We start from the raw sequence: 25,630 nt of genomic DNA, 5'->3' as shown, positions 1-25,630 counted from the left end.
TTATATGCCTAATGGCATTGTATCTGTCTGATGTTGAATTAAATTATCTAGACTAATTCAAAGAAATTCCCATGCTGTGAAAACAGTACAGGGTCTGCTGTACTTCCAACTATCAAGTAACCAGAAAATGAGCTTGCATCAAACTATCTTCCATCCAAGTTTAAGTGTGCGCGCAGACAACCAGTACCAACATCAGGTCAGCAGACAGGGTGGAAACAAGCAATGAGGAGGAACAATCAGAGGGGGTGGATTTCACCATCGGAAATGGTAAACATATCAGAGGAATGGAGTGGAGTGAAGGACCGCAGTAACATTCAAGGTACTGTTAACATACCTTTTTTTTTTTTGGCTTTAGCATGTACAATTATACAGATATTCCCACTGGGCAAGTGCACCATTCACTTTTCTTAAAGGTATTTAATTGTACTCCTTCGAGTAGAGCCAATTTGGAATATACCTTATTAGACTTGAAGCTCTTTACTCAAAATCTGAATTTCCAGGTGTTATTTGGTGACATGGATGTACTACAGACTGAGGCTAACCTGCTTAAAAGAAAAAGTTTAGCCAATCCTCCCTTGTACCCCACCATCAACATACTCAAAAAGATTTGTTAGAAGGAGATTCAAGAACTTAGCTCCCATTGAAATAAGCGTTTCTATAATGTTTCCCGATCAGAGAAACCCTGAAAGTCATCACCACAAACAAAGACATAAGATGCATGAAGCCCGATAACAGTGGTGGCTTAGCGATCATGGGGTACCTGGATTATGAGGAACGAATGTGCAATTTGTTAGGAGATACCCAAACGTAAACGTTTGGTCTCCCTAAATGAGATATCCAATGCATACAGAAATATTAAGGTAGTTCTTGATCAAGGATGGACAACTCATTTTCCCAAGGTGCCACATGAAAAACTGGGACCGTTCTGGAGGGCCAGACCAGTAGGCTAAACTCAATTCTGCTCCACATTAATTTTATCTTTTTATAAAAAGCAGTAAATTGTATGGTTTTGATTAGCTGCTACTGGTAGATGTTATGACTTGGCTATGAAAATATGAGAATGTCACCTCTGTCATGCTTTTGAGGTTTGAAATTAAGGGATGTACCAGATTTATAGCAAAAATTATTGGTTGGGCCTTGGTCACTTGAGGCAATTTTAGTCCATGCCAGAGTTAACCTTAACTTTACCTCACTAACAATTGTGTGTAAAGTTATAGACAAAGATGGACTTGAGGTGGCCTAGTTCTTTCAAAAAACATGATCAGATACAACCCTGGATAATTTGGTCATATGGCCTCTAAGCAGGTTTTTCTTTTGCCTGTGAGGGTGGCAACTCAAACAATGTAAATAACCATTTGAAAAGGTGAATGTCCTAAAAATGTTCGTTAAGTACTGATTGTTCGCATAAGCTTTGGTGAGTGTTTGTGTCTTCTTTTCCCGGTTAGGAGTCGCCACAGCGGAACTCCGGTCCGCTAATGACTGGCAGTAGATTTTTATGTGCCGAGTTGCCAGCCCTGACGCACAACCTTCAACGAAGGTATGCCCATTCATGCAGTCTCCACACAGAAGACGCTCTAGCTGAGAGTCGAACAGGACAACGTCGCACTGTGAGGCGACAACGCTACCGCAGCACCAAGCTTTGGTAAGTGTAATGTCCAAGTATTCAGTAAACATAATGTGTAAACTCAAGACATTAAACACTGTTGGGAAATGTGCAAAATAAATTAGAACTGTCCCTGAATACCTTGTCCACATCATATTAGGCCAAAACTCACTTATGAAAACAATCAGTTTCCCAAAACTACTAAATAAGTTTGTAAACACCAGGGCAAAAAAATCTCCTTCTATAGCCACTCCCTTCATTTCCATAAAAAAAATACCCAATTTCCATAAAGCACATAAAAGTAGAATGTTACCAAGCAGGGAGGCACACACTCCTACCCTCTATGCCGGCTGGCTATGAATCTATGGGAACTATGCCTGAAACTCAATATCCAACTACAGTCCCAGTTCGTGCCAGGGTTGTCCTGCCTCAGGCAGCCCTTCGGTCGGCCGGATTCCAAAGTCTGGGTCTGGCCTCGGCTGATGTCGCACTTTCCCCGACGTCAGAGCGTCTGGGGTATAAAAGCATTAGCCGACGCCATTTTCCTCAGTTTTTCTTGCCCCAGATGCCAGGTGCCCTCTAGGAAGGCTAAATTTGGATAAATGCAATAAAATTCCAAACATTTGCAAAATTATATATATATGCATGTATATACAAACAAATACACCATAATAGATTCCCCCAGCTAGCTAAAAGAGGGGTAAGCACCCCTCGTAGAAGGCTGTAGTGGTGGCCGTGGCCCTTGTGGAATGAGGCCTGATGTTTGCAGGAACTGTCTTTCCATGAAAGGAGTAACAAAATCGAATGCAATTTCCTATCCATTTTGAAATTGTCTGTTTGGAAATTGCTTTTCCTTGCACCCCAGTAGCATATGCTACAAATAGTTGGTCAGTTTTTCTGCTACTTTTAGTTCTGTCCAAGTAGTAGCGTAGTTGTCTGTGTATATCCAGGGTGTGCAGAAGTTTTTCCCCTCTATTCTGTGGATTTGGGAAGAACGTAGGCAAGTGAATAACTTGGTTCAAGGATACCCTAGATACCACCTTTGGCATAAAAGTAGGATTGGTTCTTAGTGAAACTCTGTCCTGATGGAAGATAAGAAATGGCTGTACTGCCATTAATGCTTGTAACTCAGATACTCTTCTTGCTGAAGTTATTGCCAGAAGGAATGCAGTTTTCCAAGACAGAAACTGTAGATCCGCTGATGCTGCTGGTTCAAAAGGAGGAAGTGTTAGTTTCTCCAACACAAAGTTGAGATCCCAAGCAGGTAAAGGGGGTTTTCTTGGAGGTTTAATATTTTTGATCCCTCTCAGAAATTGCCTGAGGAGAGGGTGCGAGAAGATAGGTGGATCCACATTGTATTCTGCTGAAATTGCTGAGGCATGAATCTTAATGGAAGAATAGGACAGGCCATTGTGGAACAATTCTGCTAAGTATTCCAGAATATGTGTCATGCTTGCCACTGTCACATCTAAGCTTTTTAATGTGTTCCAAATGAGAAATCTTTTCCATTTAGCTGAGTATGTCTTCCTTGTGGAAGGCCGGCGAGCTTCCATGATAATGTCCTTCACTCTCTGTGATAAAACATTTTGATTGGGATTTAAGGAATTTTCCAGGCAGTTAGCTGCAATGTTTTCAAGTTGAGATGCATGATCGTGAAATTGTTCTGCGTCAGAAGAAGAGGCCATAGGGGGAGAGGCCATGGTTTTGCCTGTGACATGCTTCTCAATAGTGGATACCAGTGTTGCCTTGGCCAGTCTGGAGCTATCAGAATCACTCTTGGCTGTTCCTCCCTGATCTTCAGTAGAACCTTGTACATTAATGGGAGAGGTGGGAAGGCATATACTTTTAGAGCTTTCCAGCTGAAAGAGAGAGAGTCCTCCCTCCAAGCTTGTGGGTGGTATGTCCTTGAGCAGAATGTATTCAGTTGATGGTTGAGGGGGGAGGCGAACAGATCTATCTCCGGCGTTCCCCATGCCTTTGCTATGAGTTGGAAGATGTCTGGGTGCAGCATCCATTCGTGTGCATCCATGGTAGTTCTGCTTAAGCTGTCTGCCAGTGTATTTTCTTTTCCTGGCACGAACTGGGACTGTAGTTGGATATTGAGTTTCAGGCATAGTTCGCATAGATTCATAGCCAGCTGGCATAGAGGGTAGGAGTGTGTGCCTCCCTGCTTGTTTATGTACCACATGACCGTGGTGTTGTCTGTCCTTACTAACAGGTGGCCTTGATGGAGGAAGGGTTTGAAAGCCTCGATTGCATGCATCACTGCCAGCATTTCCTTTTGGTTTATGTGCATGCGTAGCTGCCCTTGAGACCATAGGCCTTGGATACATTTGCCCTCCATGTGTGCTCCCCATCTTCGGTCTGAAGCGTCCGTGGTGATGGTTTGTTTTGTTTTTGGTTTGTTGAAAGGCAACCCTCTGTTGGACTGGCAGGCCTGAGCCCACCACAGGAATTCATTTTGAAGGCAAGGAATGATTGGTATCAAAGTTTCCAAACTGTGACTGTGTTGAGACCATACACTCCTTAGGTACCATTGTAATTTTCTCATATGCAGCCTGGCCTGTGGTATCAGAATTATGCAGGATGCCATGTAACCCAGGGCCTGCAGGATTCTCCTTGCAGTAAGCTGAGTTTGTCTTGTCAGAATCATGAAGTAATCCGGAAGTTGTTTTTGTTTTTCTTCTGTGAGAAAGGCCATTTGGGTGGTTGTGTCTAGATCTGAACCCAAAAAGGTTATCCTTTGGGATGGAACAAGTCTTGATTGTTGGATGTTGACTGTGTATCCCAAGGCCTGTAGCAGGTGGATGGCATAGGCCAAGTCCTTTATCAAATTTCCCTTGTTGTCTGCTTGTATAAGGCAGTCGTCCAGATATGGGTAGATTTGAATCCCCTGAAGTCTGCAGTGTGCAATTACTGATGCCAGGCATTTCGTGAATACTCTGGGCGCAGTAGATAAGCCAAAGGGCAATGCTGAGAATTGATAATGCTCTGATCCTGCAAGACATCTAAGGTGTCTTCTGCAACTTGGTCGAAAAGGGACGTGCAGGTATGCCTCCTTGAGATCTAGAGTCACCAGCCAAGACTCCTTGCCCAGCATGGGAAGAAGTTGCTGTAGAGTCAGCATCTTGAATTTTGGCACAATGAGGTAAGCATTCAGTGCGGACAGGTCGAGAATAGACCTCCATTGATTTTCTTTTCTTGGTACAAGGAATAGTCTGGAGTAAAATCCTTGGCCTTGTTCTGAAAGTGGTACCTTTTCTATAGCTTTCATTTGAAGCAAGTTGTTGATCTGCTTTAAAGCCTCTGCCCTCTGATTTGGTGGTAGGTTTGGCATTCCGTTTCTTTTTGGCAAAGTGTGGAAGTGGAACCTGTATCCTTTGTCTATTATTTGCAGTGTCCATGTGTCCCTTGTAATATAATGCCAGTTTTTTGAGAATAAAGCAAGCTTTCCGCCCAAGGGTGCTTCCAGCTGAGCCCTGGTAGGCGGAATCAGAGTAAAGTCATTGAGCCTGTCCTGGTGTAGTAGTTGTTGTTGCTGCTGTTGCACTACCTCTCTGGTTGGCAGGCTGCCACGGACGGCCTCTGTAGGAGCCCTTCGATTGACCTCTGCCTCTGGGGCATCTGTTCCTGCCTCTCTGGGCTCTGTCCGAGTCTGGAAAGGACCAATTCTTAGTAGGCCAGTTTCTGCTGAATCTCGGTGGTTGTACTTGCAGGAAATCCTTAACTGTTTGCACAGATTTTGCCTTTTCTTCAAACTTTTTTAAGACCTCCTGAAACTGCCCCAGTCATAGCTGACCTAAATGAAGCCTCCAATGCATCATAACCACACTTTAAGAAATGATTACTAACCTGCTGTGAGTTGTGTACCAAATCCTGTAGGGATTTATGGTCAAGGGGTTCAGGAGAAGAAAGCTTCTTATTCAGTTCATCTAACAAATACTCTTGGTACTGTATCATATGAAATTGACAATTTAATGCCCTGACGGAAAGAGTTGCAGAAGTATATGCCTTCTTTCCCCATCTCTCTAAAGCTCTAGACTCTCTTTCAGAAGGTAGAGGATTTTTGGCAGTGGCAGCCGCAACCCCTTTAGGGCCCTGAGAAATAGTTTCTGGGTCTGCAGAATGGGCTTTATACAGATGGAAATGAGAATCCGGGACCCTGTAGTATCTATCAGGTTTGGCAGGGGCCAGAGGGAGAGTATCAGGGGCTGTACTGACATCATTGTACACATCATCAATTACATTCAAAACAGGAGGTATAGCTAAGGGTCTATATGTTGAGGCAAATGTAAAAAGGTCCTTAATCTTTTTCTAGAATCAGAGAATTCCTGACCTTGCCATTGAAAATGCTCTCTCATGGAGTGTAGAGTCTCACCAAAGGAAAACTCTTCAGGAGGGGAGGCCGAAGGGATAGATTCTTCAGCATCAGAATACTCATAGGGCGAATAAGCCTCCTCCTGGTGGTCTGACAACTCGGATCCATCCGTGGACTCATCTGAAGAGTGTGGGTCAGAGGGCTCAGTCCTGGGCCTTTTGTCTGGTGGAGGGTGAGAGGCCCTGTCCGGGTGAGGTTGTGAACCTCTAATTAAAGAAATAAGGTCCTCTGCAAGGCTGAGGATCTAAGAACTAGAGGAAGGCCTCTGGGAGGTAGTCTTGGGAGGCAAAGCTTTAGAAAGTTTAGCAGCTTTAACCCTAGAAAAGGCCTTAATGGACATGGAAGCAGGGGGCCTAGCTGCCCCACGTGCAGGAGTAGAAATGTCCAAAGGTATGGTGTCGGACATTTCCTGGACACTGGTTTCGGTAGGTAGCTAGCCGACTCAGCCGGGGCCTCCCGGGCCGCGGTGGTCGGTTGAGTGGTTTCGGAAGAAGGAATCTCCGAGGACTCTGTTTTGGCCGAAACCGAGACACTCGCGGTAGGCCTTACCGTGGTTTCAGCCGAAACTGCGGGCCGCGAGTGTCGGTCCTTGTCCTTCCGTTTTTTCACCAAATGCGATGTCAGAGTCTCCGACGGCATTTTATATGCAAAACTATCCCCAAAATATTCCTCTGCAAACTCCGACCGACGTCTAAGAGTTCATCGGTTGAAGGAAGCACAGGCTGAACAGGCCGATACGTCGTGGTCTGGGCCTAAGCAAGGAAGGCAGTAGGAATGGAAATCCTTATGAGGTATTTGTTTCCCACAAGTTAAACAATTATTTACTTTATCTGACATCGGCTGAGGCAAGAAAGAGTCCCCAACGGGGTACTTAGCTTTTTCGAAGTCTTCGGTAGCTGAATTCACTGGATCTGACCAACCGGCACTTGCGAACAGCTTCTGCTTCGGGCACCGCGCGGCAAGAAAGACTGAGGAAAATGGCATCGGCTGATGCTTTTATACCCCAGACGCTCTGACATCAGGGAAAGTGCGACATCAGCCGAGGCCAGACCCAGACTTTGGAATCCGGCCGACCGAAGGGCTGCCTGAGGCAGGACAACCCATATGTTATGACTGCAGATGCATCCTTGAAGGACATTTAAGGGATGTACCAGATTTATAGCAAAAATTATTGGTTGGGCCTTGGTCACTTGAGGCAATTTTAGTCCATGCCAGAGTTAACCTTAACTTTCAAGGAGTCATATATAGCCGAGGCGCTAGAGAAGAGTATCTACAGAGAATAAACTGCTTTGGTGAACTGGCTGTTGTCTTATTTGGATTAAGCTGTGAGGTCTGTTCGAGCTGAAGAGCTTTTGTTGTGAGTGTCTATTGGTTAACCTTAACTTTACCTCACTAACAATTGTGTGTAAAGTTATAGACAAAGATGGACTTGAGGTGGCCTAATTCTTTCAAAAAACATGATCAGATACAACCCTGGATAATTTGGTCATATGGCCTCTAAGCAGGTTTTTCTTTTGCCTGTGAGGGTGGCAACTCAAACAATGTAAATAACCATTTGAAAAGGTGAATGTCCTAAAAATGTTCGTTAAGTACTGATTGTTCGCATAAGCTTTGGTGAGTGTTTGTGTCTTTCAGCTTTTCCCGGTTAGGAGTCACCACAGCGGAACTCCGGTCCGCTAATGACTGGCAGTAGATTTTTATGTGCCGAGTTGCCAGCCCTGACGCACAACCTTCAACGAAGGTATGCCCATTCACGCAGTCTCCACACAGAAGACGCTCTAGCTGAGAGTCTAACAGGACAACGTCGCACTGTCAGGCGACAACGCTACCGCAGCACCAAGCTTTGGTAAGTGTAATGTCCAAGTATTCAGTAAACATAATGTGTAAACTCAAGAAATTAAACACTGTTGGGAAATGTGCAAAATAAATTAGAACTGTCCCTGAATACCTTGTCCACATCATATTAGGCCAAAAGTCACTTTTGAAAACAATCAGTTTCCCAAAACTACTAAATAAGTTTGTAAACACCAGGGCAAAAAAATCTCCTTCTATAGCCACTCCCTTCATTTCCATAAAAAAAAATACCCAATTTCCATAAAGCACATAAAAGTAGAATGTTACCAGTAATAAAGTCTCCACGGTGAACAAGGCTTCATAGAAGCAGACTAAACTTGTTGAATGACAGAAAATAAAAGTTCTAACATCAACAGCAATGAACAGAATTTTTGACAAATTCAAAGTCTGAAATGCTCCTTGGGAATGCCATGAGTTTTTAAAAATATGCCTTTTTTTTTTTTTTGATAATATAGACTTCGGTTTTCTGTCCAGAAATACAGCCAGTAGTTGTCTTTCAAACCTGCAGAAGAAACAGTAGGTCAAGACAGAGAAACTTATCTGTCAGTGTCTGAAGAAAAAAGTAAAGATTTTTTCAGTGATATTTTCTGTTTAACAACTGTCTTCAAATGTTCTGCCAGGGATGGCATGCTCGCTCACTTTCTTTCGATCTCTCTCTCTCTCAGACAGTCTCTTCAGCTTTCATATATGCATTCACTCTCTGATCAATCACACACAGTTTCTTCAGCTTTCATAAATGCATTCGCTCACACAAGATCACTCTCACTCTCGTACTACACTGGACTGCATTCGGATATTGAATGATAAATATATATATACAGTGTAAGTTCTTGCAATTAGCAAGTGTTTTGTCTGACGTCTCAAGCGGGCCACTCAGGGGCAGCCAAAGGGCTGGATGTGGCCAGAGGGCCGTACAATGCCCGGGTCTGTTCTTGATGAATTAGAAGTTATGTACTCACCATAACGTTCCATCTGAGTAGGTGTATTCATTTGTCTGCAACCTGTGGGTCATGGATCCGATATCGGATCCGAACCGGCATAGTTTCCAGCTATGGATCCAAGCTCTCAGCTCCTCCCCTCACCCATAATGCCCTGCTCTACCCTCATGACCTCAGATCGAGTTTGCCAAAGCAACAATACCCTCAAAAGGGTAACCAGTAATATGCAGGAAACTGAAAAGGCCAGGGGGATAGGAGGCGGGGGTGGATGCAGACAAATGAATACACCTACTCAGATGGGCGTTATGGTGAGTACATAACTTCTAAATCTGAAGTAGGATATTCATTTGTCTGCAACCTGTGGGATAGAGCCCCCAGCTAGCCGGATCTTGGGCGGCCATCATGGAAGGATATTCCGGAGCACCGCGGAGCCAAAGGATGCTCTACCCCTGGATGCAAGATCCAACTTATAGTGAGAAATAAATGTATGAGACGAAGCCCATGTAGCTGCTGCACAAATATCATCCAGAGGAATCCTAGCCTTGAAGGCTGCTGAGGTAGATACTGACCGGGTTGAATGGGCATGAACACCCCCGGTGCCGGCCTTCCTGACGCTTGATAAGCCAATAAAATGCACTGTGAAATCCAGCGGGACAGAGAAACTTTGGAAATTGGCTTGCCCAAATTGAATTTTGCAAAGGAAATAAACAGCTGGTCGGATTGCCTATGACCAGCTGTCCTGTTGAGATAAAATCTTAGTTGCCTGTGAACATCTAGTGAGTGTAGCCTATATTCACCTTTGTTTTCATACTTAGGGAAGAAAACAGGGAGGTTAATAGATTGATTGATGTTTGCTTCAGAAGCGATTTTAGGAAGGAAGGACGGGTTGGTCCTGAGGGAGACACGGTCCGGATAAAAAACCAAGTAAGGAGGTTTAGCTGATAAAGCTTGAAGTTCAGAAACTCTCTTGGCTGATGTAATGGCTACCAAAAGGCTGTCTTGTAAGACAAGAATTTGAGGTCCACTGTAGCCGGTCAAGGCCTGTAGGACCAGAGAAAGGTCCCAAGGAGGAACTGCTTGCTTAATAGGAGGCCTGAGAAGGAAAGTACCTTTAAGAAAGGTTTTGCACAATTTGGCTGACATAAGAGGATTAGACTCTTGACCAATGTGATAGTGAGAAATTGCCGCCAGTTGAACTTTGACTGTGGAACTGCTGGCACCATCATTAAAGAGAGGTTAGAAAATCAAGCACTACGGGAGAGGAACCGTGAAGGGATCTAGGCCTTGCCGCTCCGCCCACACAGAGAAACGTTTCCATTTGCTCCTTTCTAGTGGCTGGTTTATGAGCCGCCACCAAAATAGCCTTCACGGTGAAGAGATACCGAGTCCTTATCAAGAGTGGAACTGGAGCAGCGGTCAGCTTCAGGCTGTCCAGGTTCGGAGGAGGAATGCAGGATGGATGGAATATCAGATCCGAATAGGATCTAGAATCCAAGGAGGATTCACAGAGTGAGACCTTAGGAAGGGAACCAGATCTGTCGAGGCCAGAGACAATGAGAATCATTCTGCAACCCACCGAGAGGCTTTCTGAAGAACTTGCAGCATCAGAGGCAAGGGTGGATAGGCATACAGAAGACCGGGTGGCCAAGCATGCACCAGGCGTCTCTTGGGGTACCTCCGGGAGGAGGTATCAAAAAACTGTCGCACTTGGTGTTTGAGGGAGAGGCAAAAGATCGCATGAAGGGTTCCCCGTGCGAATATGCGTTCGCTACTTGACAATTGAGAGACCACTCGTAAGGGGTCAGAATGGTGCGACTGAGCTTGTCCGCTAGGATGTTGGACCGACCGAATGTGCGTTGCTATGAGAAAGCGATTGGTGGAGATTGCCCATTCCCAAACTCTCATGGCCTCTCGACAAAGAGGGTAAGACCTTGTTCCCCTTGCTTGTTGATGTACCAGACAACAGACATATTGTCCGACTGAATCGCAATTGTTCCCAAGGGAAGAAAGTCCTGAAGTGCTAGCAACGCTAAGAGCACAGCTCTCATCTCTAGAACATTGATATGCAGTAAGGTCTCTGTATCGTTCCACGTGCCTTGGACTGTCCGCGAAAGCCATAAAGTGCCCCCCACCCGGGCGGGGCGTCCGTGGTCACCGTGGCGAGGGAGAAGCACAAAATGGGCGACCCTGTGGAGATCCGGGAGTGGAGCCACCACAAGAGGGACCGCTTGCAAGCCTTGCTGATCGCTATGGGATGATACATGGGAGAGCAAGGTAAGACCACTGTACTAAGAGCGTCCACTGTAGAATGCGCATATTGAGCCTGGCAAGAGGAAGAAGAGCTATCGGCAAGCCATGGACCCTAGAGCCCTCAGGACCAACTCCGCTGGAACAGAACATGAATGGAGAATGGCCGCACCTGGAGCTGCAGATTCAGAATCCTGTCCGCAGTAAGGAAGGCTCGTAAACTCCTTGTGTCTAGTCTGGCCCCTATGAAATCTAAGAGCTGAGTGGGTGCCAGGTTGGACTTTGTATTTATTGTGATGCCCAGAAATGGAGCAAGATGGAGAAAGGAGTCTCGCCGAGAGAAGTAGATGCCTTGTTGGGGTAAGGAGCCAGTCGTCCAGGTAGGAAAGACCTGCACCCCGGAAGCCTCAGGTGGGCCGCTACCACTGCTAGTACTTTGGTAAACACCCTGGGGCTGTGGTGAGACCAAAGGGAAGGACCCGAACTGGTAGTGACTGGCTCCCAGCGCGGAGAAACCTCCTGGAGCGCCTGTCCATTAGGATGTGGTGATGCAGCGTCCTTGAGATCTATCGAGCACATCCAGTGGCATTCTCCCAGAAGGGGAGAATAGATTGTAGAGTGACCATTGAATTTTTCTTTGGGAACTGCCAGATTCAGGAGAGAGGTCTAGGATTGGTCTTAGTTCCCCGTCTTTTTGGCACTAAAAGAACCTGGAGTAGAACCCTGATCCGATCTGGTCTGGGGGGCTGGATGGCTCTTTTCTCTAGCAGATGTCCAATTTCTGCTAAAGCGGCCTCCCTTGACCGGTGGGTAGTACGTCTGGGAGGGACTGCATCTTTGGAAGGTGAAGGAAAGGAATGTGATATCCCCTGGATATGATTTGGAGAACCCAGCGGTCCGATGTTATGGACTCCCATGCCGCTAGGTGCCCGAACGTCCCCGACTGCCTCCAGAGTAGAGCAGTCGGGCAGCCCTTCAGGGCTGCGGTGGGCCGTTCAGAGAAAGGTTCCCTGGACCCGAAGTTTCTGGGAGCCCCTCTGCCCCTAGGGCGTCCTCCCTGTCCTCCTCTGCCACGGAAGGACTGGTTGTCCGAGCAGGCTGGGACTGCTGCGACTTCGAACCACATCTTCTTCTGACCCTTTTGGTTCCTAGAATAGGGCCTCTGGGGTGCAGAAGTTCCGGCAGACAGCGTCTTCCCGTCCTTCTCGCTCTGGGTCAACGTCTGTGAGCGGTCTTGCCAAACAGAGCAGAACCATCAAAGGGGGCCTTGAAGGGCTCAGAAAGTGGCGGAGCCAGGCCTGTCTAGTGACCAGTCCTGTCCCGCAGCTCTAGCGCCCTCCGTAGCATGGGAGAGTAGCCGCATAGAAGTATTCGTGACTGACCTTAGAGTGGCCATTTTGGTGGAGTGCAGGCTCTGTCCTCCTCCGAAATGGACTCAGGGGATGCAGCGTTCTTAATAAGGTCTCGCTGCATCCGATAACGGTGTGCCAAATAGTTCAGCGCCCTCACGAAAAAGGTCGCGAACTGAACATCCGCTTCCCCAAGCGGTCCATCATCGAGACTCCTTGCTCGGTGGGTGGACTGAGGGACTCTCCTGAGCCAGTTCCCTCTTTGTGGCCGCCATCAACATGGCATCTACAGGAGGCCCCTTACTCCAATGGGTCCTGTCAGAAGCGGGCTAAGGATTTTGTCAGGTCTTTTGGGAATTGGCTCCACGGTGTCCGGTTCCTTCCACGCCCTGGTGGTAATAAGGTCCACCAGGGGTCGGCAGGGGACACCCAAGAGGTAGCGGGCCCGTTTGAATGCCTCCAAGAACACGGACTCGTCCGAGGAAGACTTGGGGCAGACCACCCCCTGATACGGAGCATTTCCATGATGTCTCCGGAGACATCCTCGGGGTGACCGTGGGAGCCTTCCCTTCCTCCAAGTCCGTGTCTTCAGTGAGAGACTCAGGAGTCAATGTGCCTCCTTAGCCTCCTCTGGGGGCTGTCAGAGGAGTCTCGCAGCAACCATTTGCTCCATAGGAGCAACTTGGGGCACAGAAACAGGCTGTCCCAGGGGCGGATGGTGGAAGCCTGGCCCAGTGCAGAGGGAGTCAAGCACGGCGAAGCAAGTGCCGGGGTCCGGAGACCCTCAACAGAGCCCTCTCCACTACATCAAAGCCGAAGGGAGCCGACCTCGACCAAAGGATCCGACAATCGGCTCCCCTCGGATCCGAAGAGTGGATCGGGCGGCGCGGCTTTTCGGATCCGAAGGACAGTGCGCTCCGACACAGGCGGCGCGAAGGAGCACTGATCCCCGGATCCGGCTGGATCCAGGCTCCGAGATCGTCCGGCGCGACCGGAGGCATGTCGATCCGGGTACCCAGTACTATCGGATCCGACCTCCCCGAAGCGGCTCTCGGCTCCAGCTGCTCCTGCTCCGAACGGGTGGAGAAGAGCAATAGGCTTGAAAAAGGGTGTTGAGCTCCCGGGGGAGGCAAATCTGCATCTGGGCCTGGATGAACCTTCGCATCATCCGGTCCAGATCAGCATCGAGCTATGGGTAGATCTCGGCGAGGCTACCGAGGTAGGCCTGGAATGCCTCCTCGATAGCGTCTCCTCCTCCTCAGGACCCGGTGAGAAGCACACAGGTGACCGGAGCCGAGAAGGAGGAGACCGCTCAACAAGCCGGGAGAAGCTCTTGGCAGGCGGGGCCGAACAGAGGTCTCGGCCCGCCGCTTGTGGTGCTTCTCCCTCTCTTAAACATCCCTCTCCTGTCCTGAAGCGGGAGTTTGAGTCCCAGGAGCAGGAGGGGTGCTACAGGGGAACAGCTGCAGCAGGAGGAGTCCCGAGAAGGAGGGCGAGGGCGAGTCCGGCGGTAAAGACCCGCCAGGACCAGCTTGGACCTCCGCTCCTCAGTGCCCTGGGGTTGAACCCTGCACAAATGGAACAGCCAGATGTGAGGTGTTCAACCCCAAGACACGAGTGTGGCCATCAGCCGGTGAGAGCTTATGGCCACACTCGGCATTTAGAAAAGAATGACTTAGGCTGGTCAGCCATAGTCAAAACTTCCCAAAAGTTACAGAAGTAACTTAACAAAAACTAAAACAAGCACACAGGCCTCACACACACTCTACGAGGGAGGGAATAAAAAATACTACTGGAAATAAGTTTAAACTAAGAACAGTCAATACACAATGGGAACCTACAACTTTCACACAAATAGTTTAAAGAAAGCAAAAATTTCAATTTTTAACAAGAAAATACCACTTAGCTGAGAGCTAAAGAACCACATCCAGTTACCAGCGCAAACAAGATCTGAGGTCATGAGGGTAGAGCAGGGCATTATGGGTGAGGGGAGGAGCTGAGAGCTTGGATCCATAGCTGGAAACTATGCCGGTTCGGATCCGATATCGGATCCATGACCCACAGGTTGCAGACAAATGAATATCCTACTTCAGATCTATTATTTGACATTTCACATCAACCGTACGAGTTCCCTTCTGTGGTCAATCCAGTGGTGCCAAAAATTTTTCAGATTCCAAAAATAAATCTGAAAGTTGAGGACCCTCCGTTAAGGCCCACGGTGGCTGCAGGAGGCTCTATTACAGAACCTCTGGTGAAGTTTATAGACCTGAAATTGAAGAACATGTTTCTCCCATTCCCCCATGTCATCAGATATTTTTAAGACTTACTTAATACTGTCACATTAATGTTGACAGTATTTCTTTATTTGTTACTTGTGATGTACAAAGTTTATTTTCAGCTGCTCATGAAGTGGGACTGGAATGGTTTAGAGAAATAGTTCAGACAGTGTGGGGGGCTTACAGAACAAGATCAATTACTTGTGCACGACTTTCATGGGCATTGTGTATTGAACAACAACTTCATGGCCTTTGGTGGCGAATATTACAAGCAACTTTCAGTAGTAGTGGTGGGGGCTGCATGTGCCCCCATTTTTGCTAATGCAGTACTCCTCAAGTGGGAACTCGATATTCTTTTCAAGAGGCCATTATTTACAGGTTGCTTGGGCTATTTCAGATACTTGGATGATTTATTATTTATATGGATGGGCACCAACAACGATTTTTGGCACTAGTGGAAATGAAGTGTAGTACCAGTTCTTTTAAGTTCACTTGCCAAGTTAATGTGCAGGGGATTAATTTCCTGGACATTGATATACAGAAGACAAGTTAACAGTTGCCTAGAAACAACAGAAGCAGCATTTCTCAAGACTGTATCTGAACATTCAAGCACCCCTCACAAAGCACGTTTCAAAACCTAAGTCAAATTAAAAGTAATTTCATTCATATTAGACTTTTGCTCTGCAGGTAAGGCTGCAGCAAAATCATCCAAACGGTATGCACACTGTAAAATAAATTATCAAGTCTATATGGAGAAGGTTAACCTTCAAAAGATTAGATTACTAGAAAGAGACCTTGTTTTGCCCGATGATCTAAATGTTTTCCCCTCTTAATTGGGGGTGTTGGACTAGATGAAGCCACAGACTTATTTGAAGAGACAGCTGGGTCCAGCAGTCAAATTGAGTCCATACATTTTCTCTAAGACTTTTTAGGGACTGCTGGAATAGATACTGGTGTCCTGCAGGCAGCTTTATAAACATCTTCCAAGGCCAGTAAGAGAAAGCGAGATAGCCACAGAACTGGGAATCTTGTCCTCTATAAGGTCCCATACTCTGCTTAGCTCTGGGGTAGTTCCAAACTGCTCCCAAGCAAAAACAATACTAAATCTAGCAATAATAGAAGGAAAACATGCACTTGTTTGAATTTGTGCTCCGGTTCCCCTTCCAAAGAAGCAGAGTTCTCCCATACCAGCACCAGGTACTGAAACAGCCCCAGAGGATGTCTAAACTCTTTCCGCAGTGGCCAGCAAAGCTGCACTAGAAAAAGATGGGGCAAAAGGTAAGTGATCTGCAGGCTAAGTAGTGGCTCTGACAGAATCACTTACCATAGGATGAGGCATACTTTCATTTTGTTTTTTTCCTTTCTAGGAGCAAACAGATTTAATGGGGGGAGAGGGCAGAGTTATGATCCATCAAGTCAGGGGAGAGAGAACATCAGCCAGAATAATAAACCAACAGCACTGGTTAATGTATCACAATAAGCACTTAAAGGCTTTAGTAGTACTAACTTCACAGCACCCATGCAACTGCCGAATCATACACCAACTCACTGTACAAGCACATGCACAAATGCATGGATCTCGCCATACCCAATAGAACCAAGACACTCTCCTCCAAAAAAAGGAAGCCAATCTGGTGGTCCCCTGCCATAAAACTACAACAGAAGGAAGAAACTGATGTGCAATAAGGTAAAGTCCCAGGACTGAAAAAACTCCCTTATCAGCCTCAACAAAAAGTTGAGATCCCTCATCAAATTCTCTAAAGCTAGCTATGAGAACAGAAGTGCAGCAGATAGTAAAGACAACCACAAGGCCTTCTATAGTTACGTAAAGAATATCCATGGCAATACCTAGATCTGCTCTGAACTACTGCACAATGGCACTTCCTATACCGAGCCAACAGATATTGTCAATATACTGGCAGACAGATTCAGTGCCAACTTTACCCCCCCCAAGGACCAATCACAGTACCAGTAGATTGCCAGGCACCCAGTATTACTGCTGCACAGGTTGAAACAGCACTGTCCAAGGCCAAGAATACAGCTTCTATGGGACCTGACAATATCCCTGGCTGTGCTCTACATGAACTACAGAGTGAACTGGCACCACACCTGTGCGCCCTTTTCAATCACAGCCTCACCTCAGGCTTTGTCCCTACCAAATGGCGCATTGCTACAGTCATCCCTCTCCAGAAAGGAGGAGCGACTACAGACCCTGAGAACTATCGCCCCATTAGCCTGACGAGTCTGATATGCAAAGCTATGGAATGCATCATCATGGACCTAATAAACAAGGATACAGGGAGTCTCCAAACTCTGAATCCCACACAGTATGGTTTTGTGAAGGGTAGATCATGCCTGCTCGAGTCAGTCACCAGACCTGTAGATGAAGGCAAGGTGGTTCATACAGCCTATCTTGATCTGGCCAAGGCCTTTGATACCATTCCCTATTCAGGAATCATAGAAAAACTCACTAAGCTAGGCATCCACCCATATACCACTAGGTGGGTTGCAAACTGGCAAACAGGCAGAACCCACAGTGTGAAAGTAGCTGACCCCAAGTCAGACTGCTGACAAGTCACGAGTGGAGTCCCACAGGGTTTGGTCCTGGGTCCTCTTCTGTTTGGTATCTACTTCTCTGAAGTCCAGGCCAACACGAAGGGACTCTGGCTGACACAGTTCGCAGATGATTGCAAGTTGGGAGCTATTATTAACTCCCCAAGTGATGTTGACATCTTGCAGAAAGGCCTCAATGAGACCACCGACTGGTGTCAGAACCATGGCCTTAAGCTCAATGTCAAAAAATGTGTAGTCATCCTCTTTGGGAAAAAACTCGGTTCCCATTAATTACCACATCGATGGTAGTCCACTGAACACAGAAGGCATTATAAAAGAGATTTGGGAGCACAGGATGACAAGCAACCTCTCTTTTGACCACCACATTGCCATTGTGGTCAGAAAGTCCTATGTGGCACATCTCATTAGTAAGGGTTTTGGATCCAGGAAGAAAGAGGTCATGGTCTTCCGTCATTAGGCCAATCATCGAGTACAATGCCCCATTTGACATGTACCTCACCAGACACCTGCAACAACTGGAGAGGCCACAAAAGTACCTCACAAAGATGATCCTAGGCCATAAACAGTTGTCCTAAATGGACAGACTCAAAAGAAAAAAAAACTCCAGCTATTCTCTGTCTCATATCGCCTACTTCGTGGCAATCTCTGCTTGACTTACAAAGCCATGTCTGACGCAGCTCTCTGTTAGAAATGCTACATCTAAAGAAATCCCAATCCGTCCGCACCACATGCTCCACAGACATCAACCTCATTACCACAATCAACAGAACATGCTGGAGAGACGGGTTCATATCCAAGGGACTGCCCATGCTATGGAATAGACTTTCCCATACATGTCAAACAGAGCACCTCACTGGCCCTCTGCAAGAGGGATCTTGATGAGTGGATGGGAAACAGAAAATTCACCCCAGGGATCACGCCACTGGCTCTACTCGACAGAGGCACTGGGAACTAATGGGTGGCACGATGCCAGGCTAATCCTATGGCTTCGGCTTGTAAAGGCTCCAGGGCCATTAGCCTAGTACACATCTATGAACCTAAGCATATTTACACACAACTGAACTCTGACCAACAATCAAGATCTTTAAACTACATACACAACTTAAATACTTTATTGTATATTTGGTATTTCCTGCTAATGCCTCCATACATGGTGAGCTGCACTCGGATTCCTAAATACAGGATAGAATCATCGAAATGCAGTACATAATGTTAATTTCGGAAACAGGAAGCAGTGAGTGCTTCATTCCACTGCACACAACCTAGGTAAATGCATGCAAAACAGTATTAAATAATTTGACTGTCAGTTTTACCAGGATATCTGATCCTGAAATAAAAAAACGCAAGGTGATCTTTTCAACTTTACCTTTAATGTTTTGGACAAGTTAGCAGATTACTACTCTCTTGGTGGAAAACAAATGAGCTGAATAATCAAAAACAGGAAGCTCTTTAAAAAGAAAAGATGGCTAGCACAAATCATAATACAAATTTGTTTGGCTCAAAATACAGGGACCCATGGTGTTCAGACAGTGAGAATAAGTTAAGTCAGCACACAGTAGCAATTTACTGGAAGAAAGTAGCAAAGGAACCAAAGTATCAGAAGGAAACAACACGACAGAGAAAGGTAATAGAACAGGATAGGGCTAAGAAGATATCTGAACTGCAGCTTAGATAACAGAGGCTAAGAGAAAGGGATGAAGGACTGCCAAGTAAAAGACCAGCTCTGGTAGAGTTTTTAGTAGAGTTTAGAACAAAAAGATGTTGTTAAACGGATAAATAGTAGGTTGTATAATTACTGCATGACAGCAAGAGAATTAATCAGAGAGTGTTAGAAGAGATTGGGAGGAGAGAATGGAAAAGCAATTCACAATGGAACAAGGGAAAGAAATCATTAGGCCTCCCAAACATACAAAGTCTAGAAGGTTTAGAATATTGGCATGGAAATGTCTGCATGCGTGTTTTATACTCCAAGTAGACTTCAGCAGATTTCTACACTGGTAAAGAGGCATTTTTTCTTTGAGAATGCAGCGAGTTGGCAGATTTTAAAAATTCCCCACAGAGTACTTTGAAAGAAATACTGGGGGTAACAAATGGCAGTAACTACGGAATTTTTTTTCTCTCACACCTGATCATCAGCTCCCACCAACTCCTTTCCTTATTCACCTGGTCTACCAGACCGACCTTGGTACCTCCTGGGTTCTACCAAACCAACATCCAGGACCTCTGGTGCAGCGGCATGCTGCTGGCTGGAAGTATGCCCCAATAGAACAACTCACAGCTCCCCTACATTGGTCTAACATTCTGTAAAGTATGTGAATCACTTTCTCAAAAAGAGAAGCATGTCTAGCCATTAAGGGAACTGGAGAAACCCTATGATTAACAAGAGGCCCTGCCGAGTCTGTCTGATAGTCAGTTGGACTGCCCTGGAATGTGCATTGCTTCAAGTTGACTACCTGAATCCAAAGCCCACTGCCACCCATCCATTTCCCAACAAATGGCATCGGTAATTCAGCAAACTGGTGGAATCAAGTCCAAACAACCAACATTGTCGGAGTGTACCACTATCATATCTGAAGGTGTGAAGTTCTGCAATTCCTGCAATGCTAGGAGGACTGGTCTCATCTCCAGAATACTGATGTGGAGATTGGCCTTTGTCAGAGTTTACTGACCTTTGACAATTCTCCCTTCAAAATGTCACCCCACCCAAACACCATGTAGTGGAGGCATCCATGGTCACAACTAACTGCTGCTGGGGGAGGGTAGAAGAAATGTTTTTCCCCCAATGTGGGAAAAGTGAAGTTAGCTATCAATTCAAGTGAGTCTTGCAAGCTTGCATTATCTGAATCATGGCTAACAGAGGGTTTATCAATTGATACCACTGCATGGAAAGCAGATAATAAAAGTATCCTCATGTAGAATCTAGCAGACCATCAAGACTGGCGATGCCATCAGTCCCAAGACCTTGAGAACCATCGATCTGAGGAAATGTGCTGCTGATATAGGGTTTGCATGTAGTTTTGCAGAAAGTAGATGTTCCTCGGTGAGGGTCACTCGGCAAAATGTGCTTAGATGGCTTTTGATGAAGAATTTTGCTGTGAAGGTTTAAGGTGAGATTTTTGGTAACTGATTGGAATTCCTAAAGACGGGCAGAGCAGCAGAAATAATCTCTGGTCTGTATCAAGGATTCTATGGTTGTTACAGGTACAGGAAGATGCAAATCCCTCTGTGTCACAAGTGGGCTGCAACTACTGTCATGCTCTTGATGAACAACTAGGGGCAGTGGTGAGACCAAAAGGCAGGGCTCTGAAATTACTTTGATTTGCTCCCACCTGAAAGAGTAGAAGCCTCCTAGATTAATCTGCAATCTTTATGTGGAGACAGGACTCTGGAGATCAAGTACATTCAGTTATTCATCTTGAGATGTGGTAAAATTAGTGACACCAAGGCCATTACAAACCAAGTCTTCTTTACCAAGTGATTTAGACAACTGATATCTAGTACTGGCCTGAACTCCTTGCTTATCTTTGGAACCAAAAAGAATTTTGCATAGATTCCTGACCCTCTTTGGGCTAGTAGTGGGACCTCTTGGAAGACTCATTTTATGATTAAGGAAGCAACTTCCCATAGAGCTGCCAGATTTTGTTAAGGTGGGATGTTTGATAACTGCAACTTCATGGACCACAGAGTATGGAAAGATGATATGGTGTAGCCTCTGCATATTACACCTTGCACCCATCTGTCTTGTGTGATGGCCATTCACAAAGCAAGGTGCCATGACAGATCCCCCTGACTGCCTCTAGAGATGGACAGTCGGGCAAGCCTTCAGGAGTGCTGGTTTCACCTTCCTTGAAAGGGTTCCCCTCTGTTCCTGCTTTTAGAGGCCTGTTCGACTTTGCAGTCAAAGTACACTGATGGGCCATCTCTGCCACAGCAGCTCATGTCCGAGAAGTCTTAAGGATTACAGCTCTGATTTTTTGAACCACTGGAATTTGTGACCCATCTGACACAAGCTGAAAAAGACTTGGGAGGGTTCCTGGATCCGACTCCCATGGCAGATAAGGTGTGAACAGGATGGACAAACACTAAGTTATTCTCAGGCATTGGTAAAGGACACATTGAACATATCTGCAAAAATTTCATAAAAAGAGCAGCATGATATCTCATGGTCAAGCCAATACCTGCTGCCCTCACTACCTTATTGGCTGCATTGTGATACAGCTACATGGAGAAGTTAGCAATGTTACACATAGTTTTCAGGGCATTCTGAAGTTGTTTCATAGACTCCTGAGTCATGGGTTGTCTCAAAGTATCGATTTCCTGTTTTGATAGGTAGCCTTTCTAATCAGTTCATATGCGTTATGTAGTTTAATGCTCTCTGGGCAAAGGTACCAGAGGTGTAGGCATGCTTTCCCATACTGTCCATTGCCTTACATTAATTTTTTTTTGGGGGGGGGGGGGTGGACAGCTGAAGATATTGAAGACCACTGTGATATGTACTGCCTACTGTTAGGAGGACAAAACAAATTTCATATTTCCTGAGAATTGCCTCCTTAGCATCTAGTTCCTGCCATGCCTTCCTGTAGACCAAATATATAAAACTGGCCTGCAGGGGGTACCACTCAAGTAGTAGCAGGGGCAGTGCCATAAGCCTCAAAGAGTACTTTCTCATTCAGAGAAGGTGGCTCAGATGGCAAAGATTCCCTCTGCTGCATCAATTCAAAGTCCTCACCAAAACTGAGGTATTCTGGAGGTGGCAGGGGAGTGGGGGTGGGGGACACTATCAATCCAAGTTAATATCCAGTGTCAATGACTATGACAGAGTCTGTGCGTTTCCTACTGCATGCTCTCTTCCATAGGTCTTCTGGCTGTAACGGTCCAGAATCTGCAGAAGAGTCAGTGTGCCCTGTGTGCGAGTGTCCAAAGGACACGGTTCTGCTCTGTCCCTGGGAAACTTGATAACTTAGTTTAATAGTCGAAGGAATACCTGGGGAAGGAACTGGTTTTGATACAAGTCCCAATATTTGTCTAGGAGGAGAAAAAGTAATCATCCTCTCCATAGCTTCGAACACTGAACTAGAATTTGTTAGTATCAAGGTTCCTATCCTTGGTACAAGCTCCTTCTCCTCTGCTGAAGCACAGACTGCTGTAGTTGAAGACTGGAGGCCTGACAAAACACTTGGACTACTTTGAGGTAGAGATTAGAACAGAAGGTTCAAATGCAGATGACCTTGACACCAAGAACTGCTCCAAGAGAGTTGAAACCATTGAGAGAGACAAGAAGCCAATGGCTGTACAGTTCCAAGATCTACTTAACATCAAAGGGGTTGGTTTCTTAGAAGAATGCTTGCTCAAGTAATTAACTCAAGACTTGTCTCTTACTGCTATGGTCTCTAGTTGAGATTTGGATCTTAATGCCAAAGTCTGGGACGACTCCTACCTTGGGGCTGAAATAAACTTGCGCCTCATTTCTTCTGTTTTTACTTTTACTGCTCTCATCTTTGTCCTTTTTCTCTTCTCGTGTTTTTCTGACTGACTGACTGGGAGAAGGAGACCTTTGATAATTAGCATGGACCTCCTGTCTAGAAGAAAACATGGGCCAAAGCCCTCACATACAGAGCAATCTACATTTAAATGCTCCAATCCAAGCAGATAACACAATTTGTAACTCCTTGCGTGGGAAGCTTATGCCCAAACTTAAATTATTATTTGAAGATTTTGTCCATAAATGCTTAAAACCTTCTCAAACTGCAGCAAGACATAATATACACTGACAGTAAGAAACCAAGAAAAGAAAAAGAATACTGCTGACCAGAAAAAAATGTTTTTTTTTTAATACTTTAGCTATAAGAGCACTAAAAGGAAAACACCTGGCACTCAACTTGGTGTCTAGAAGCTGCAGAACGCAAGAATGGCAATAACCAGGAGAAGCTGCAGAACTCAAGAATGGCAATAACCAGGAAATTGTATCCTAAGAAAGGAATGAAGACATTTAGTCTGAAAACAAACAGAAACTTAAAGAACCAAGAGTAAAAGCTGCCTAATAATGAAGTACAAGTAGAACACTTGGCTTTGGTGATGGATGCAATCCTTTTGCTACTGAAGGAAATGAGATCCGATGTGAAGTTAAGCAGGGAATGATGGGAAAGTCTGCAGTTGCTCGGTGCACTACAGCACCGACTAATGATCATTTCAGATCAGATGAGTGGCTTGGTACCCAGCAGTTGGATCTGATGGACTGATGAAACAGGATCAGACAGTTTCATGTCTGGGGCACTTTTTAAAACATGTCAAACCTCTTGGGAGCACAGAAGGAATATGTGCTGCAGTAAAATAATAACAAAAAAACTCTCTAAAGCAGGCAGTACAGGGGGATAGGTGAATTGTTTAGCACCTATAATTATAACAATCCATAATAAATTTTCCACACCACAGAAATTACACTCTGCTCTCAATAAAAAAAACTCGTTCACGTTAGGTAAATATCAGTGATTAGAGATTTCTTTAGTAGTAAAGTTCAAAAAGATTTCTTTAGTAGGAAAGTCCAAAGATAAAATTTCTCTGAATCTGAATGCTCAGACTGGGACGCATCTTCTGAGATAAATCCTTTCCTCTTGCAGTGACTGCAGAATGAGAAGGAACTCTTTTTTTGCCTGTAGCTTGAGATGGCAAAGAAAAATAAATCAGTTCCTTAGCAAACAGAGTAAACATGCCCTGTCCATACAAATAGATTCTCCCCAAGTAAAGCTTTGACCCTGAAACACACTGAACTCAGCCTCCATAACCCCATCTCTGACAAGTGAAGACCTTTCACCTGGCTCCTTCCCCAAACAGCAAGAAAAGTGTCTCTCCCTTTCCTTCCATGGCCGTCCATAGAGCCACAGAAGATGCATCTGTCTCATGGTCTTTGGTGGCTTCCAATGCCACACTATGAGGACTAGGGGTAGATGCTTGGTGGGTCTTTGGTGGCTTCCAATGCCACACTATGAGGACTAGGGGTAGATGCTCGGTGACCTGATGAACAAGCAGTCACAGTAAAGTCACCCACCAATGATGGAGGCAAACAAGGAGCCAAAAATGACCCTAATGGACTCCTTACAAAGTTTCTTCTTTGTGTGTGCTAGGGCAGGTACTACCACCGAGATGAATTGCTGTTTCACTGGTAAGATGGATGTAGAGTCAGGAAAGTGGTTACCATAACCTAAACAAGTTGGTAAGGAGGAAAACTGAGAACAAGTGAGCCAAGTATACCAATGAAAGTCCTCTACAAGCATAACACCCTTTTCCAAACACCACAATTCACAATAGCATAGGTTTTTAGTCAAAGAATAAACTTTTTCCTCACAAAAAATATACAAATACTACAGTGTCTTCCATTCTCATGACTGTCCCCCTTTGTTTCTTTAGCACAATATACAGTTTCTTACATAAAATACACAATACAATAAATAGTAGGGAGGCCTTCCCTAACAGATCTTATCTGCCCAGCTTGAAGAGCACTAGCTGATTGACAAGATAAATGACTCTTGCCGAAGAAATATTTGGTTCAGTGGCAAAAGCTCTGAAGGTTATGAGCGCTTCAACTGCCTTTTAAATGGTGTTCCTTGTGCTCTGCTGGCAGGTGAAGCACTTGAAGGTGGCCAAAGCCCTGGAAAGCTGGCTGGTGCAGAGGAATAGAACCAACATAGTTTAGGTTACTGCAACAGAAATCCAGTTTTATTTACTTTACATCTGTTTACCAAGAAAGCCTGACTGGACAAAATGTCATTTTTCAGCTGAGGCCCGAGGAGAAAAACTCCACATTTATAAATAACCATAAGATACATATACAGAACATTATAAATTCATTTTCTGACAACACTGGTAAAAACATTGAGTACACTACAGACACAGAAATGAACATGACAGACTAATGGAAAAGTAAAATCAACATAGCACAACCAGTTTAATTTAAGGCACTGTATATATAAATAAAGCACAATGTAAATGGAGACGTGAAGTAACTGAAAATGGGTAAGAAAACTGCCAAAGATGGATTTTTCTAGTTTTAATTGTAACTAGTATAGAGGATGGCAGGGAAACTGGCATTCACAACATTAACTTCAGAAATACTTTTGGACAGAAACTTTTTTACCTATCTGGTTTAGACAGCTAATGCACAATCTCAGTGGAAAGTTGCTGGTTTTATACCTTATAATGTATTTGCAGCTGTTCATTTGTTGATTCATTCTGCAGCAGTGATGCACGGTTAATGTAGGCTTCTGCTTGCACAGGATCGTCATCTTCTAGATACAGTCGAGCTATTTTCAGATAGGTTTCCAATTTATAATCCACATTATATTGCCTTGAGAAAATAAATCAGGATTACAATAAAGAAGTAATGTCTAAGACGCAAAAGAAGGTACTCAGTCTCG

General features: G+C 45.3%; 1 protein-coding gene across 1 annotated transcript in view; it reads right to left on the bottom strand.

The window, feature by feature from the left end:
* Positions 1-25,630, bottom strand: part of COPS4 (COP9 signalosome subunit 4) — a 687,025-nt gene that overhangs the window by 593,882 nt on the left and 67,513 nt on the right. The window contains exon 3 of the mRNA XM_044060383.1: positions 25,407-25,560. Coding sequence (XP_043916318.1) covers positions 25,407-25,560 — 154 coding nt within the window. The remainder of the gene's footprint in view (positions 1-25,406; positions 25,561-25,630) is intronic.

This window comes from Protopterus annectens, chromosome 2.part0 (assembly GCF_019279795.1).
Source record: "Protopterus annectens isolate FY-2018-M chromosome 2.part0, PAN1.0, whole genome shotgun sequence".
In the NCBI taxonomy this organism is placed as follows: Eukaryota; Metazoa; Chordata; order Ceratodontiformes; family Protopteridae; genus Protopterus; species Protopterus annectens.
This window is presented reverse-complemented; position numbering and strand designations above follow the sequence as displayed.